The 17,922-nt window shown below is 45.8% G+C and overlaps 2 protein-coding genes across 2 annotated transcripts in view; both read left to right on the plus strand.

Annotated features, from left to right (window-relative positions):
- Psmd14 (proteasome 26S subunit, non-ATPase 14) overlaps positions 1-1,924 on the plus strand; it is a 90,892-nt gene extending 88,968 nt beyond the window's left edge. Inside the window, exon 12 of the mRNA XM_034496830.2 lies at positions 1,525-1,924. Coding sequence (XP_034352721.1) covers positions 1,525-1,623 — 99 coding nt within the window. The 3' untranslated portion in view covers positions 1,624-1,924. The remainder of the gene's footprint in view (positions 1-1,524) is intronic.
- A 3,830-nt stretch (positions 1,925-5,754) lies between these two features.
- Positions 5,755-15,769, plus strand: Tbr1 (T-box brain transcription factor 1). The gene is made up of 6 exons (XM_034495618.2): positions 5,755-7,014; positions 7,590-7,744; positions 8,255-8,376; positions 8,910-9,068; positions 10,180-10,241; positions 13,243-15,769. The coding sequence occupies exons 1-6, from the start codon at positions 6,323-6,325 to the stop codon at positions 14,096-14,098; spliced, it is 2,046 nt and encodes a 681-aa protein (XP_034351509.1). The 5' UTR covers positions 5,755-6,322; the 3' UTR covers positions 14,099-15,769.
- Positions 15,770-17,922: the final 2,153 nt, after the last annotated feature.

Genomic DNA, 17,922 nt, shown 5'->3' on the forward strand with positions numbered 1-17,922 from the left:
TCTCTCTTCTTTAACAGCCCACAGGAAAATAAAAGGACTCAGTTAAAATTGAAACTGAAAATGTATAATTTGATATGGTTTAGAAATCATTAGAATTGCCAGGCAGCAGTAGTGCAAGCCTTTAATCCCAGTCCACTGGAAGCAGAGGCAGTTGGATCTCTGTGAATTCAAGGTCATCCTGGTCTACCTAGTGAGTTCCAAGATAGCCAGGGCTGTTACACACACACACACACACACACACACACACACACACACACACACACACACACACACACACACACCCCTACCTGTCTCAATAAACCAAACAAACAAAAGAGATATCATCAGAATCATGGTGGGTTTGGTTTTTTTGAGGCAGGATTTCTCTGTTTAACATCCTTGGTTGTCCTGGAACTTGCTTGTGTGTAAACTGGGATGGCATCAAACTCACAGAGATCCTCTTTCCTTTGTTTACCAGGTGCTGGAATTACAAACATGACCACTGAGTCCATTTTTTAAATGTGATAAATAGGTTACAGGCCTGTTTTTGTACTATTGGTCTTTCTTAGGTCCTTCACCTGGAATGGGTTAAGATTTAATCACTAAGTAATTGTAATATAGTCTAGTCATTGGGAATGACTTGTAGCCTGTATTGTCTCAGTTGTAAGAAATTGGTGTATTGAAATTATAGGTAAGAAAAGCAGACCTAAGACATAATCTAGGGAAGAAGACTTCTTAAAGTTATTTTAAACACATGTAAGAAAATAATGCTTTAAAGTAGTTTCTTATTACATATAATATTTATCTTTTAAACTTTCAAATTTAGAAGTAACTTATTTGTCCTTAAACTTAAGTAAACATTTTAATTTATTATTATAATGCAATTTCACGTTTCATTTTTAACCTGTCCTATTTAAAATGGATCTGATCAGGTTTAAGAGTTGTGCCTGTATAAGTTTCACTGACAATTTTCTAGAATAGCTGGTAAAGCATTCTTAATGTTTTAGAATTAGTCCAAATTATGCTTAAGTCTTTTAATTATAGTGGCTTTTGATCTAAGAATATTCTTGAACCATTTTCTTGAAATATTAGGATTATATGGAATTTATGTTTATTTTTATAAAGATAAAAGTAAGAATTCATATTCTAACCTTATCCATGCCTTAAATAAGCATCACCAGACATTAAAATATAATGATAACAATATTCTTACCACTTGGGCACATACACGTGCATAAATGCAGATTCTTAAAATCAGGTAATTGTGAGTTTTACCTGTTCCCCTTTATGAAAACCTGTGGTACAGACCTATAGCTAGCATTGATTGCACAGATCAGACTTTTATTGGGTAATTTTTTTTTTCTTAGCTTCTTAAAAAATTTAGAAACCACAAGAAGGTAACAATGTGTTGGAAAAGCTGAATAATAAAGTATGTGTAAATTTAGGCTTCATTACTAATTTAATCTGCTCTTGAAAAAAAATAGTTTACCAGTAATACAGCCATCTTTTCTTTTTCTTCATTTACATTTGTATTTTTCCTTATAGGACCCCAAACGTCATTTGGAAGAACATGTGGATGTGCTTATGACTTCAAATATTGTCCAGTGTTTGGCAGCAATGTTGGATACTGTTGTGTTTAAATAAGCGCCGTGCGTGGAGAGCTGTCAGTGGCGATCTGAGTGTCTCATCCTTCCTTGTTCCTGACGCTCTCAGTCAAGGGCACTGAAGGTGATCTGGTGACGTGTGAGACACCTGTGCCACCTCCCATCTCAGTTGTGCACTTGCTTCTGTTGATTTTGTCCGGGTTTTGCAGATTCCAAAGTTGTTCAGCAATACATCAAAGTGAACAAATTTTGTTAAGATCCCATTTACTATTTGAAAAAAAAATCAGTAGCACAAATATATTTTGATTGTTGCTTACAAAATAAAATACATTTACAATCCATGTCTCCCGAGGTCTTTTTGGCACTGGGTGGAAGTGACAGAGTAACATTTGACAGCGCTTTGGAAATCTCACACAAAGCTATGTTTCTCTTTGCGTTTTGAAATCTAATAACACATAACACATCACTGTGATAACAAAACTTCACAAATTAATGATTGCCATTAGTGAGTGCCTTCCTCATTAGTGAGTAACCAGATAAAATGCTGAGTTTTTTTTTTTAAGCCTTTCTTTCACTCCAACATTATAAATTCATATCTTCACATTAGACTTTTAGGATTTCAGAAAACTACATTTAAAAGACAGGCAATTTTATTTTAAACTATCAGAAATTTGAAGAGTATATTCTATGAACAATTTGAAGCTGCCTAGAAGTTGGCTGCTGGAAAGAGCACTAGATTTTCATGTAACCCAGCATTGGAAGGTGTATGTTTTCTTCAAAGGTAAATGGAAAAAAAAAAAAGTCGTAGTGTTAGTTGAATACCATGAATTTATCAACAATAATTTTGTTTTCTTTCCTGAATTAAGTTTGAAGTACTCAGTGGTTGATACCATAGTATTTATTAATGGCAGTTCTCATAGCTTCTCAAGTAACTTTCCTTTGTTAATGCTTACTCAAAAACAGCTTACTGAGTACTCCAAGGAATATCCAACAGTATAGAGACAAATATTTAATTCTAGGTTGTATCCTTGTAAAAATATGGTCAAAGTATTTCTTATTCTTTATTAAAGGAGAGTTACACTGGGTAACCTGTGATTTCACCTACTGGGCTACCATGTATGCCATGGTACCAAATAATGTCCTAATAAACAGTGCCATCTATGCACTTAACCGTCTGATGAAACTGTCAGAAATTGGAGGTAGAATTGTTTAAGTTTCCAATGCATTTCAATGGATTTTTGTTTGTTTGTTTGTTTGATTTCCTTTTTCTGGTTGAATGAAATGCTCTGGGCACTTCCTGCTTGTCCTATCTTTTAAATGTAGTGATAGTGTCTTGTTAACTGCAACATGGAGTTGTGGGGATTGCATCTAATCATTTAAAACTAAAGAAAATGTGGAGGGGTGAATTTCCTTCTGACTAATTCACACTATGAGCTTTCTCTCTTTCCTTCCTTCCTTCCTTCCTTTCTTTCTTTCTTTCTTTCTTTCTTTCTTTCTTTCTTTCTTTCTTTCTTTCTTTCTTTCTTTCTATAGGCTTTTCACCCTTTATAATTAATGACAACTTTCACAGATATTAGAGAATTGAGAGAGAGACAGAGAGAGAGAGTGTGTGTGTGTGTGTCCTTTTTAAAAAAAAAAACAGAGATGTAAGTATTTCTAGGCCTGGGTTCAGTACCCAGGCTGAGTTAGATTCTGTGGCTGGCAGGGCTTGCCTTGCACCTGGCTTGCTCTTATTTAACCTTGTGGGCTTCCTCTTCCTTGATTTCCCAGGTTCCACTCCCTCCTGCCTGCTTCATGTTGGAAACAGTATCAGTTTCAGAACCTTGACACAATCCCTCATACCAAAAATCATTTGTCTGTTTTGATATTTTTAAGTAATCAAAATCAGGTTGTTCTAACAGACAGTGAACACCTTGATCTAATAATGTATAACCACTTTTATCAGCAGCCTGATACCGAACCATCTTGTTAAACACAAGGTAATCCCACTGCGACCACCACCACATGCTGGCTGTGAGAAGCTGAAGCCGCCCTAGTTAACAGTGCAGAGATAAACTATACACTATTCAAATGATCTGCCTGGACCAGTGCCGTGGAAGCTCATACACAGTCCAAGTCCCTAAGGTTAACACGACTGTGGTAGTCCTCATTTTCCTTGTGAATACACCAATTCCAAGGCAAAGCCTGTATATGAGGAACCACTAGGTTTGGGGGCTGACTACCAAAAATGGGTCACACTGCCTGCTCACCTCCTAATTCAGTTCCTTAAAAACTAAGCAATGTGCATTCCTTTTCACCCTCTTTATACTTAGATGGGCACTCTGCAATTTCTTGTGTTTTTAAGAAGTCCCTTTGGAGTGTTCTGGATGGCAAAAAGCTTCTAAAAGCTCAGGTGAGCTGTCGTCTTCATATATGTACTTTAAGGCTCTGTGTCCTGTTCAAGGGGCAAGATGAGGTTAAGAAGCAGGAGGGTGAGGAGAGACACTTGGTAAGAGAAGCTGATGATAAAAAACAGAGGAGGACACAACCAGGTAAAATAGGGCAAAAGTAGCAGCAAAGATACGGGAGGTCAAATACAGTCACACCTATTCACCCACCACCGCCACCAACCTTGGCGCTCCAATGCCTGAACAGCTAAAATCCATTCTGTTTATGAAGCTTCCTGGATAGGAGCTAAGGTTTGCTTTCAAAGGGAAGGCGGCTCTGGCATTATTTCTCTCCCAGAAAATTGCTTCTACTTGATTCTGAGACATCTGATCATCAACCTGTCCGGCCTATGGCCACCAGTGCCAGGTCTTGCACATGGCCTCCCTGTGCCCTGTGGGAGGTTGCAGCTGGTACCCTCTGCAGCCACAGCGCCCAGCCTCTGAGGGAGGTGGTGCAGTCTGTGCTCAGTGCTGGCCGCTGCAGACCAAACTCCAGCACATCTTGAATCTGTTAACTCTTTTCTGACCATACCCAAGTTCCATTCAGCTTTGAACTCTGCTGCTCTGGCCACTTGGACCTTCGTCTTGAGGGCAGAGGCACCCTCTGGAGGAGATAGATTCCTAGGCCCCGCCTGTCTGCAGCACAGGTGGAGTGTGAGTCCAGAGGGCCTGAGCCAGACAGGTCGCCTGGCATTCTCTTAGTCCCCCTGAGCTCTAGACCACCTTGCTGGGGGATCTGAGCTACGCCAGGGGTTGGCTCTCCATGTCTGCTCCTCTTGCCTTCAGGGAGGAAAGCTACAGAGCAGGCTGGCCATGTCTGGACACACGCAGCAGCTCTGGGTTTGTAGATCTCGGGCTCTTGACCTGAGGCTGGAGGCTAGTCAGCAGATACTAGGAGATCTTTTCTCTCTATACCTCAGAGCTGCTTGGGGCATCGTGTTACTTGTGCCAAAATCTCTTTAAATCGATTCTTTTCGCTAATCCTCTTTTAAAAAATTACTGGCATGGATTCTTTTTCTCTCCCTCTGGATTATGTAAACATTACACACACACACACACACACACACACACACACACACACACACACACCAGTAAGATCATCGCGTTGACACCACTTCCACTCTGTCTCCCCAGATCAACGCTTATAGCGAACCCATTTGCACTGGGGACTCAGCCCTCTCTCTTTTTTCCTGGCGAGGCTTATGAACCTGTCACCAAGCCAGTGCCTCCGAAAGGAGGAAGTGCGGTGGGACTCAAAGGATCCATGGCGCCCGCCCCCAGCTAGCTGCTCTTCAGATGATCTGCAACCAAGTTGGCTGATAAAATATTTAGTAACGACCCAGTAAACATGACTGCAAATACATTAAAGCACTTCAGCGCGACGGCTTATGATTATTTCAAAACTTAAAAAAGGAGATCATAGATTGTCACTGTTTCTGTATCCCAGCCGGAAACCGAACCTTCCCGAGGTGGGTTGATGGGTGGGTTAGCTGCTTCGCCTCCTCATCTCCTCTCTTAACGCTGTGGCTGGGCGGCGGCGGAGGTTTGTTTATTTATTTATTTAGTCGTGTAGTTTAAAGGTGGGGGAGGGGGCGTCAAGGACACGCAGTACCTATTCAACAAAGCACTGGCTCAGGTGTGTGTGCTTCTGTGTATTAACTGGAAAAGACAGACTCTGGAAGTTTTACAGGGCGAGAAGAGGCCACCGGCTCGCGCTTTGTATACTTTGCACTTGAAATCGTTACATTCAACTGAATATTTGGCTCATTCAGATCCGAAAAGTCTCCTAGCATCATCGAATTCCCTCCTCCGCCCCTCCTTTCGAAAGAGAGAAGGGGGGGGGGGTTAGGAAATGTTTAGTAAATTGCACATCTTTGAATCTTCCTAAAGCAGTGGTCACAAAGCTTAAAGGTGACATAACAGAGCTCACGTAAACCAACACACTTTCCCCACCCCCAAAGCCAACAATAAAATCATCCCCTTCAATTTGCCATGATCGTCGCGACCAGGAGCCAGGTGATTATCCTAATTAATGTCTATCTAATTAAATTACTGTCAGCAGCTAACCAATGGCAAGAGCCGTTTCATCGGCTGCATAAGCAGCAAGATCAAAAGTGAGCCTTTTCTGATTGCTGCATAGTGTCAATTGGCCAATCTCTTCTCCCAGGGAAAAAAAAAGTAAATCAAACCTTTGAGAAGCATTTGCTGGTTGAAGTGCTTTCTGTCTAGTGAGGGGTCTGTGGATTCCTAGTTTATGATAAACAGGACTTTAAAACCCAGGGACGGGAGGGCCAGCGTTCAGGTCCTAGAGCTATGCAGCTGGAGCATTGCCTCTCTCCTTCTATCATGCTCTCCAAGAAATTTCTCAATGTGAGCAGCAGCTACCCACATTCGGGCGGATCTGAGCTTGTCTTGCATGATCATCCCATTATCTCGACCACTGACAACCTGGAGAGAAGTTCACCTTTGAAAAAAATTACCAGGGGGATGACGAATCAGTCAGATACAGACAATTTTCCTGACTCCAAGGACTCACCAGGGGACGTCCAGAGAAGTAAACTCTCTCCTGTCTTGGACGGGGTCTCTGAGCTTCGTCACAGTTTCGATGGCTCTGCTGCAGATCGTTACCTCCTCTCTCAGTCCAGTCAGCCACAGTCTGCGGCCACCGCTCCCAGTGCCATGTTCCCGTACCCCGGCCAGCACGGACCGGCGCATCCCGCCTTCTCCATCGGCAGCCCCAGTCGCTACATGGCCCATCACCCGGTCATCACCAACGGAGCTTACAACAGCCTGCTGTCCAACTCTTCGCCACAGGGCTACCCCACGGCCGGCTACCCCTATCCACAGCAGTACGGCCACTCCTACCAAGGAGCCCCTTTCTACCAGTTCTCCTCCACCCAGCCGGGGTTGGTACCCGGCAAGGCGCAGGTATACCTGTGCAACAGGCCACTTTGGCTGAAATTCCATCGGCATCAAACGGAGATGATCATCACTAAACAGGGAAGGTAATGCTACTTTCTTGGCTGCCGCTGTTCCAGGCGTGACCCTGGGGAAACGCACCCAAGTTGTGACTGCCGGGCAGCGAATATGTGGGGTCGGGGAGCAGAATGGAAAGGCGCTCGGGTGCGTCCTGGAGTTGGCTGGTTTTGGAAAAGGGGAGAGTGGAAGGGATAATAACCACCGTGGTGATTTGGTGGCAGGGAGCCTGCTGTGCCAATGCGGTCGGAGAACCAGCCAGTGGCTGGAGCAAGAGCCGCGGCCGGCCGCTACCGGGCATTCAGAGCAACTCATCAAAGCTGGCCTGTGCCGACAGGTGGAGAAGCAGGCCGCCACCCCGGCTCTCCACCGAGCACTGGTACCTGTCGGTCCCCCACTCCAGAGCGCTCCCTGCTCTTCCCGACTTCGGCCCCACGTCTCCCCTTCTCCCACTACCCCTTTTTCTAGATCAGTAAACATTCGTTCAGACCCGCGGCGAGAACAAGTTTTGCTTAGCTTTCTGGCGCCCCGCTTCTTGCATTTAATCTTTAACATTTATTTTCCTTTTTTTTTCTTGTTTTCTCTCTCTTCTTAATTTAAACAGGCGCATGTTTCCCTTTTTGAGTTTTAACATTTCTGGTCTCGATCCCACCGCTCATTACAATATTTTTGTGGATGTGATTTTGGCGGATCCCAATCACTGGAGGTTTCAAGGAGGCAAATGGGTTCCTTGTGGCAAAGCGGACACCAATGTGCAAGGCAAGTCCTTCCAATTAACACGTTTTCTTGACACTTATTTAGGTGAGAATGATTAATTAAAGCCTTTTGTGGACTGGCTCGAACGACTTTTTAAAACGGTTGGCCAATGACTTCCTAAAGAAGAGAGGGACAGGGGACAGACTGAGCGGCAAGAAGAGAGGATTATGCAAAAGCTATTTTAATCATTCCCAGTTAATGGGAAGAAATCGCTGCAAAAAAAAAAAAAAAAAAAAAAAAAAAAAAAAAAAAAAAAAAAAAAAAAAAAAAAAAAAACAGCTAATGGTCCTTTCTGTGAAGGTGTGTGTGTGTGTGTGTGTGTGTGTGTGTGTGTGATGTGGTACAGAGTTGGGACTGGACAGTAAAGCTATTTTAATAATTTCCAGTTAAGAGAAGAAAGTACCCCCCTCAAAAAACAGGTAATGAGAGGTGTGTGTGTGTTTCATGTGCTAAGGAGTTGAGACTGGGCAGTGTCCAGAGCAGCATATGTAAACAAGCTATTTCTTTATTAAGGAAACCGGGTCTATATGCATCCGGATTCCCCCAACACTGGGGCTCACTGGATGCGGCAAGAAATCTCTTTTGGAAAATTAAAACTTACCAACAACAAGGGAGCATCAAACAACAATGGGCAGGTCAGTCTCTCTCTCTCTGTCTCTGTCTCTGTCTCTCTGACACACACCCTTCTTTAGTTTACAGCAGCACAAAACACGGTAGAATTTATTTCCATCAATGACGACTTTAAAAAGCACAATTCCGCATCCCCCAAATTATATTTACTCCATAAAGTTGTTCTCTGCCTCATATCTGACCTTATTATGGGATTCACCTTTCCAAAAGCAAATGCTGGTTGATTTTGAAAGGAATCAGAGTTGAGATGTGTAGGTTGTGAAAAAAATCTTTGTTCCTCTTCTAAGGAGGACTAGGGGAAAGGGACAGAAGATTGGCATTCGAGCTTCGTTTTCCCCGTGCCCAGAAGATCCTGGCTTCCAAAGGTACTCGGGCTAGTGTGTCCCGACTACCCGGTCACCAGGAGTCCTGGTATTACCCTGGTACTGCCAGTCTGAGGCAGCGGCCTCCAGTTGGCTCAGCCCGGCCCAGAGCGAGCCCCGAGGCTGGTGCGAACAGGCGCGCGGTAAAGGCGCTCTCCTTTCTCTTCGCTGGACAGATGGTGGTTTTACAGTCCCTGCACAAGTACCAGCCCCGTCTGCACGTGGTAGAAGTGAATGAGGATGGCACAGAGGACACCAGCCAGCCAGGCCGCGTCCAGACGTTCACTTTCCCGGAGACTCAGTTCATCGCTGTCACCGCCTACCAGAATACCGATGTAAGGAGGCTCGGGGCTGGGCACGGGCAAGTGGTACCTCCATCTCCCTTAGTCCTCCATCTTTCTGCGCAGACTAGCCTGGGCCACAGCTGGCCCTACTGCAAGGTTTAGGGTAGGGGCCTGCTAGGCACTTCCTCCAGATACTAAGCTGGTGGAAAAGCTCTGCCTGTTTGCTTCCAGCTCCAAGATACCGATGCCCTAAGCTGTGTTTTGGATACCTATTTCCAGGACCAATTGCTTTTCGAGCTTTACTTTGGTCCTTAAACTAGAATACATTAAAACGTGTGTTTTCTAATTTTCAAAAATGTCCCCCTTTTCTCTCAGGAAACAGGCAGATCTACCCCGTGAATTCTATTAGCAAGCTATGAAATGTAAAATAAAATGTTTCTAAAATCTCAGAACTGGTGGCTAAAATGAATAGATACAACCGCTCTGAGAGTTCAAAACAGAAAAGAGAGTACATACAGACACATTCGTAGACATGAAATGTGTGAACGCCAATAAAGTAAAATTATAGGGACGGATGGGGTCTTCTAGCACGTGAACTTCCCAAGTATTTGCAAAAGTTGATTTTAGTAGCTGGTGTGACTCTAGAGATATAAAAGTTCTGTGTTTCCGTGTTTTGTCGTGTCAGTGAAAATATCAGAAATGAGGCAATTATTTCAAATCAACCTAATTTTAAGACGCAGTTGACAGTTTTTGTTTGTTTGCTTGCTTGCGGTGGAGGTGTTGAGAATTGGAATTAGTCCTTTTTTTTTTTTTTTTTTTTTTTTTTTAAAAAAAACCCTCTGGTTAAACTCTTGAAAACAGTAATGAGTTATAGTTTTTAAGGGCTTTTAAAATGACTATTTGAATCAAATTATAGCACACAGGAGTGCTAACTGAAATGCTTTTAAGTATTATTAATTTAAACCTGGTTCTTACAATGTTCCCAATACTTTATCACTTTCTTTTCCTGCTAGTCTCTTAAATTTTTGTTAGAGAGCTTTGCTGTTTAGTGACTCAGTAGGCCCAACCAAGCCCCTGCCAAACGGCGGATGATATATTCTCAAACACACACCTTCCTCTGTAGAAGGTGACGTTACAATCACTCTTTCTTCGCATTTTTCAGATCACACAACTAAAAATAGATCATAACCCCTTTGCAAAAGGATTTCGAGATAATTATGACACGTAAGTAGTTTTACATTTTTTTTTCTCAGATAGCTGCTGAATTGGCTATTAGTTTAGGATGTTTTGTTGTGTTTAAAGACTTTGAAAGTCAAAATGGGTGAAAAAAATGTTGGAGATTTCCCCTTCCTTACTTTATTGGTTCCCTCTCTGGTGACCTCGTGGCTTGGTATTTGTGTGATTCTGGTTAAAAGTTTCGTGTACTCATTTGTAGCTTTCTTCCAAATTCCAAAGTTATTGGTGGCCTCTGGTGTTGGCTGACTGGCTGGGGAAGCTGCCCTGGTTCCCCCCCCAGCGCATGCTGTATGTGTGACTGCAGACACTCAGCTTAAATTGTCTGTCTGAACCAGGCATTTCTGCCTGAAAGTGCATGTGGCTCTGGCAGTTGTTACAGTCTCCTTGGCATATGTGACTTTTATTTACCCATTTCCAAGTTTTATGTGAAAGCATTTCCTGTGAAGTTTACTATGGACTGAATAAAAATGTGCACTCACCAGGCAAGTTTGTGAGCAGAACTTAACTTACAGTCACTACAGGCTCTGGGCAGCACTGAGATATGGTTGCTTCTTATTTGTAAGCTTCAGAAGAAAAATGTCTTCACTTACTTTTTGCATCTGTGGTTTAATTAAATGTGTTGGTTCCCTTTCTTCAGGCCCCCTTACATATCTCTTCCTCAGAGCAAGGCTGTCCTCTGGGACAGCAAGAGGTGTAAACTGAATGCTTTCTAGATTTGTTCTGGGATTTTCACTCAGGGACTAATAGTCCTAAGAGTTTTCAGGTAGTGTTATGTAAAGCAAAATGTAAAGTGGGATTGTGTGATTCACCTACTTTTTTATGACTAGAAAACATAAAGGAAAAATATGCATTTTAATTTTCTGGCTTTGGGATAGAGCTAAAGACTTGAAGTCTTTGACTAGGAATAGACTGTGTGGGGAAAGAGACAGGTAGATCTTCATCCCATTCCGAAGATGTCCAACCAATCAGTGATGTCTCCTAGCTCCAACTTTCTTACTTGTCCCCCAAAAGCAGTTCAAAGGAACCCAGCCTCATGAATATGATTCTATGGAATAAAAACTTTGCCACTCCAGGTCTTACAATATGAAGAAAAAGGTGGGCCCAATACAGTGGAAAGAACATGGCCCAGGAGACTAGTGATACTGGAAGAGAGTTGTATGGATGTTGAGCTTTCAATTCTGTTAAGAACATCTGTTCATAGCATTTATTTTGCACAAATCAATTCAGTAATCCCAAGTGGTCTGAGACCTGGATGGGCATCTAAACTATCTTTTTCAGACTGCTTTTTTCTTTAACAAATATTGTGATGGTAAACAGAGAAGATATGTGTACTTTAATTGTTTCCCTTCCTGTCTCCCTCCACTTTTTTTTTTTTTTTAAATTGAAACTGGAATTAAGTTTCAGGAGAAGAAATTATTTATTTATTTATTTATTTATTTGGTGCTGGTGGGGGAGGGATAAACAGAAGGCACCTGAGCAGCCATAGGTACTCTCATCTGCCCCTCTTCCTGTGCTGCCTTCTGTTGAATAAGCCCCTTCCTTTCTTTAAATCCACATAAGTTTCTTATCTGTACAAAAGTAATCCCTGGGTTTGGTGAATGGAAGAGAGTTGAGTATATTTGATGATCTCTTTCCTCCTTAAGGTTGGCAATGTGGGCCTTGTTTGCTCAGAGAGCGATGTGGGAGGGCCAGAGAGTTCAGAGGACCCTAGAAGGTTGCTTGGCCACACCCTGGGGAGTTTTCTCCCCTTGGGGTTAAGAGGTGACAATACTGAGGCACTCTTTCAAACAGTGTGTTGACTAAAGATGCAAACACTTATGTGTGAGCTAAGTAGAGAGGTATGTGTGTATGTGTGTGAGGAAACACTTATCATCATCCAATTCTTATGGGATCTCCTAAGCCCATTAACAAACACTTATTTTACCTAAAGTAATTCCCCCAAACACAATCTCTCTTGATTAGTGGACAGATTCTTGAACTTTCCTCATCAGGAAAGTCGAGTTATACACAGTACCTAAGAGGATTGTTGTGAGCGACATAAATCTATCTGTGCTCATGTGAATAATTTCTATCTGTACAGTCAGGCACATCTAAACTCTGCGAGGGTTAGCTGTTATTAGGGATGAGTTGTTTGATGAAGGGTGGTAACTGTAAGTTTCTCCAGAGGCTCTTTCTTTTCTACTTGTTCTTCTAGTAATGGTCCAAAGGCTGGGTAGAAAAGATGACAGTAAAGTATATTGCTTTCTAGAGAATTTTATTGATCAATGAGTCTTTCTTCCAAGTTTCTTGTTTGCTTACATTGGTAGAGGTGGGAGTTAAAGGACTTACATAAGGGAAAGACAAAAAGTACCTTAGAGGATTCCAGCAGCAATCCTCCAGGGCTCTGAAGGCCGGTGGAAGTCAGCCTTTGACGATATCACCTGGACATATCAGTCCACATCCTCCCCGGGCTGATTTCCCCTCTGGGGTTTTCTTAAATTACCTAGAAAAAAAAAAAAAAGAAAGAAAGAAAGAAAAGGAATCATCTGAACAACTCAATGGACTCAGGAGGTCTTAAATGGGTGGAGAGAGTGGGTCACTTGTTTAGAAATTTCACTCAGATTTCTTAGAGAGGAAAGGCCCCACGGGCAAATAGCACCTTGGTGCCTGGATAACTCTGCCATAATGTGAGCACCAGTGCTGGCTGGCTAAGTGGATTTAGGCCCCATCTTGGTCCCAATGTATTTAGCAGGAACAGGGGACGATGGAAGATCCCTAGTCTTCACTTTGCGCCCCGCTCAGGTTCCAGCAGATGAACTGGCATCAGTGCAGTTTAGGCCAGGGAACTTGAGGGTGTATGACCTTCTGCCCTCTGCATCCTGTATGGCAAACGCAATCTACAGCTAGCCGGTGTGCGGGTGGGCAAAAAGTAGAGGTGGCTTTCCCTCCAGGACCCTAAAGGGACCTCCGCGCCACCCCTCGGTTCTCTCTGTCTCCCTTCCCCCCCCAGGATCTACACGGGCTGCGACATGGACCGCTTGACCCCGTCGCCCAACGACTCTCCACGCTCGCAGATCGTGCCCGGCGCCCGCTACGCCATGGCCGGCTCTTTCCTGCAAGACCAGTTCGTGAGCAACTACGCCAAGGCCCGCTTCCACCCGGGCGCCGGCGCGGGCCCCGGGCCGGGCACGGACCGCAGCGTGCCTCACACCAACGGGCTGCTGTCCCCGCAACAGGCCGAGGACCCGGGCGCGCCGTCGCCGCAGCGCTGGTTCGTGACGCCGGCCAACAACCGGCTGGACTTCGCGGCCTCGGCCTACGACACGGCCACGGACTTCGCCGGCAACGCGGCCACGCTGCTGTCGTACGCGGCCGCGGGCGTGAAGGCGCTGCCGCTGCAGGCCGCCGGCTGCACGGGCCGCCCGCTCGGCTACTACGCCGACCCTTCGGGCTGGGGCGCGCGCAGCCCCCCGCAGTACTGCGGCGCCAAGTCGGGCTCCGTGCTCCCCTGCTGGCCCAACAGCGCCGCGGCGGCCGCGCGCATGGCCGGCGCCAACCCCTACCTGGGCGAGGAGGCCGAGGGCCTGGCGGCCGAGCGCTCGCCGCTGGCGCCCGCCGCCGAAGACGCCAAGCCCAAGGACCTGTCCGACTCCAGCTGGATCGAGACGCCCTCCTCCATCAAGTCCATCGACTCGAGCGACTCGGGGATTTACGAGCAGGCCAAGCGGAGGCGGATCTCTCCGGCCGACACGCCGGTGTCCGAGAGCTCGTCCCCGCTCAAGAGCGAGGTGCTGGCCCAGCGGGACTGCGAGAAGAACTGCGCCAAGGACATAGGCGGCTACTATGGCTTCTACTCGCACAGCTAGGCCGCCAGCCCGTCCGCCCGCTCGCCCGCCCGTGCCCCCGGCCCCTCAGCTCGGTCCCACGTCCTCCTCCCCAGGCCCGCTCTTGCGCACTCGCTCTTTCACTTGACCCTCGATGACCGTCTGCGGGGATAAGTGCAGGTCTCCCACTATGATTTTAAAACTCTTTTTTTCTTTCTTTCTTTCTGCACAGCCATCTCTGCAGTTAGCGCACCGACCTTTAACCTGGCTGTAAACCTTGTGGTTTTCCAACTTTTCGTCTGTGAAGTTATGATCCTCCCCGTCTCTTTTTAGTTTTCTCTCTCCTTGACCCCCATCGCCCTCTCCTTCTTTCTCTTGGAATGAAACTCTTCAACTTTAGGAGACCTGGGCAATCCTGCCAGGCAGCAGCGATTCCGACACGCCTTGTCTTGGCCTCCCTATTTAACCATAGGATGTTGACTCTAGAACCTGCACCCACCCAGCGCGTCCTTTCTTATACCCGAGTGGATGGATGGATGGATGGATGGATGGTAGGGATGTTAATACTTTTAGTGGAACAAAGCCTGTGAAATGATTGTATATAGTGTTAATTTATTGTAACGAATGGCTAGTTTTTATTCTCATTGTCAAGGCACAAAACCAGTTCACGCTTAACTTTTTATTCGGTTCCTTTCTTCTCCTTTTCTTTTTCTCCTCTCATTCTTTCTCTCCCCCATCCCGTTTGTTTTCTTGTGAGTTATTAAAGATATTCTAAGAGGCTCTGGAAACACGAAACACTTCATAGTGGTGGTTTTTCTCACTTCTCAGTTCCTTGCATGATGTAACCACTATGTGCCCCAATGCACACACCATAGCTAAGGAGAATCCACCTGAACACCTGTGAAAGCTAGTTGTCTGTTCCCAGGCAAGCCGATTAAGTGACATGATGCCTGCCAAGCAGACTTAACTGGAGTTGTATGTGTTCCCCCTTCCTCCTAAACGGAATAGCCCCACAACAGCAATATTATTTTGCCTTATTTGTTTTTTTTTCCCCAAAGTGCCAAATCCATTACTGGTCTGTGCAGGTGCCAAATATGCTGATAAACTGTTTCTGACTATCTTTTCAGTCCCCACTCCACCTTTATATGCTGTAAATCTTTGTAATGAATAATCTCCTAATGATATAGATGACTGAATTGTTGGTAACTATAGTGTAGTCTAGTGAAGATAAATTGTGTGAGTTGTATATTTTACTGCATTTTAGTTTGAAAACGATTCCCCCACCACTTAGAGACAGCTGAAATTTGACTTTCTTGGGAAAACACTAGCATTATTGCAAGTAAGACTGACTCCCCCCCCAAGTCTTGTTATATTTGATAAGGAGCATTAATCCCCCTGGAAATAGATTAGTAGGATTTCTAATGTTGTGTAGCAAACTTAAACTTTTTTTTGTACTTTAAAATCAATGTGAAATATGCATCATACACAATATTCAATCTAGATTCCAGTCTATGGGGGATTTTTTCCTAATCGGAATTCAGGGTCTAACGTGTGTATACTTTGGCTCTTCTGTAAATCAAATGTTGTGATTTTTATATTTGTTTTGTTTTGTCTGTGAATTGGATAATTTATACAAGTACACACTCCACTGAGAATCGTTTTGTTTTCTGCTCGTTTGTATCGTCTGTGTATAACAAGTAAAATAAATCTGGTAAAACGCTAAATACGGTGTTGAGAGCAGTTTACAGTTTGCAAAGAATTATTATAGGTATGGCTTTTAAGGGTTAACCAAGACTAGCCCCTCTCCCCTCTGCTTGGACAGTCTAACAGTAGCCACTCTGACACTCCGTTGTTTTATAGTACCACCGGGGATTAACTTATTTCCTATTTATTTACAGTTATTTTATTCCCCATGAGTGTAGTTCTCTTTGCTGCTGTATGGTTTTTTTTTTCTAGAAAAATATATAAACTGTCTTTATCCTAGCTCTCATTCTCTCCGAAGCTGAAGCGAGAGGAGGGTCTGCAGATGAGCTAAGAATTTCTTTAAAATTCACACAGTAAGTGGTGAGGCATTAGGCTAGAATAGGGTGCAGTTTAAGGCAAGTCAGTATAAACTGTTGTCTGCAGATGCTGAAATTTTTGGTTTTACAAAGAGGCCTTGGAGATGATCTTTTTAAGTGCAAACTCGGAAGGGCCTATATCTCTAGAGAGGGAGGTTTCGGGGCATTGTTCAGGGTGCGGTGGATGGAGAAAGACCCACACAACCAACACACCAACACACGGAAAGGTTGTTGTTACAGAACCGAGTTAAAAACTTGCTTTGGAGAGGGGTTGGCGATTGAGGGTGATGTCGCCTTCTGTAATGGGATCCTTGCCACAGTTTTACCCAGTTCATGTCCCCACCCTTGAGAGCAAATGGCGATGAGGAATTTCATGAGAAAGTTTGCAAGTCTGTCTTTACCTCACAGAGGAGACTTCTTTACTTTTGTCTCCAAAGAAGAGGGTGACTCCTAAAAGGGACAAGAGAATGTTTCAACTTTCCTCCTTTAGTCTCAGTTTCCTGGGGTGACAGAACCAAACTTATCAGCACCCAGAGACTGTCCCGCGTCCCCTTTGTGGTGCGACAGATGTAAAGAAGCTTCAAAATTGCAATTAAAATGAAGAGTCAGGGGCTTGATTGCACCGACTTGCCTTCCTTGGACAATCCCGCCGCTAGACGGCGTTCCGTGGAGTCTTGCGTGCCACGGAGAGGGGAAAAAAAAAACCCGATGACTGATTTTTTTCCCTTTGTTTTTCCTTTCCCCTCTCCTCACCTAAGAAGCAAAGACGACGACAAGAAAAAAAAAAGCACCCAAAACGGTGTGTGTGTAGGGACACGAGTGGAACAGTGTGTTCCCGTGACCGTGCACCCGCCCGGGGCTGCACTCCGAGCTCGCCTGCCCGGTGGCCCAGCAGCCGCAGCAGCAGCAACACGTGCAGCCCCGGGGCCGCATGGAGCGCGCTCTCGCTCGCTCGTTCGCGGGGGTCAGGGCTCCAGGGCGCGTGGCCGCGGGCTGCCCGGGCGCGCTCCCCCATCCCAGCTCCCCGTCGCCTCCCCGGGTCCGGGGCCCGGCGAGGCCCGGAGTGGTGTCAAGTGCGTAAGCGAAGCCCTTAGCATCCGAGGAGGAGAGTTTTCACAGGAACGAAGCGCCTCGTGCCGAAAGACTGCGCCTTAGCTGCTCTTAGCGAGCTTAAAAACACTGGGGAGGTCGTTTCCCTCGCAGCTCCGCCATCTGCTGTGTGGACTGAGTCAGCGTGAGGTAAAGCTGCAGCCACGCGCTCCTCTCGGGGAGCTGTGTGCTTTCTGGTCCCCCTGACAGCACGAGCCCATCTCCTCGGCAGGAGACGGCCGGGTGTCGGTGGAGTGAGGGGACCGTGGCTGCGGAGCCCGCCTCCTTTCCGAGGACCGGCGACTCTGGCCCCGGGGGCGGCCCAGGTCACGCCCCAGGCGGCTAACCCAAGTCGAGGACCCAGAGGGTCCAACCCTCGCTGGAAACTCAGTCCCCTCAGCCTTCCATGGCGCCTTTCCACACAACGGAAGGCAGGAAAGAGGCGAGAGCTCGCTACCCCGGCCTTCCTTCGCCCGCTTCCCGCCCGTGGCCACCCGCGCGCCATCTTGCAGGCCTCCAGTCTCTCGGCCACGCGCTGGCCGTCCAGGGCTGCTGGGGCCGAGAAGGCGCCGCCCTGGGGCCTCACCCCGCCCGGCGGAGGCCGATGCCAGCCTGAGGCCGCCAGGGCCGACACCCGAAGGCCTACCCAGGCTGATGCACGCACGTGCAGCCCCGGCCTTAGGCCTCAGGCCTAAGCAAGCTGCTCAGCCTGGGCCT

The sequence above is a fragment of the Arvicanthis niloticus genome, chromosome 2 (genome assembly GCF_011762505.2).
Source record: "Arvicanthis niloticus isolate mArvNil1 chromosome 2, mArvNil1.pat.X, whole genome shotgun sequence".
In the NCBI taxonomy this organism is placed as follows: Eukaryota; Metazoa; Chordata; class Mammalia; order Rodentia; family Muridae; genus Arvicanthis; species Arvicanthis niloticus.

What these genes read in the sequence shown, in the direction of transcription:
- Tbr1 (XM_034495618.2), top strand. Translation starts at nt 6,323, where the DNA reads ATGCAGCTGGAGCATTGCCTCTCTCCTTCTATCATGCTCTCCAAGAAA. An exon ending in AGCGGACACCAATGTGCAAG is followed by an intron (nt 7,745 to 8,254) that starts GCAAGTCCTTCC and finishes TTCTTTATTAAG; the next exon opens with GAAACCGGGTCTATATGCAT. An exon ending in CCGCCTACCAGAATACCGAT is followed by an intron (nt 9,069 to 10,179) that starts GTAAGGAGGCTC and finishes CGCATTTTTCAG; the next exon opens with ATCACACAACTAAAAATAGA.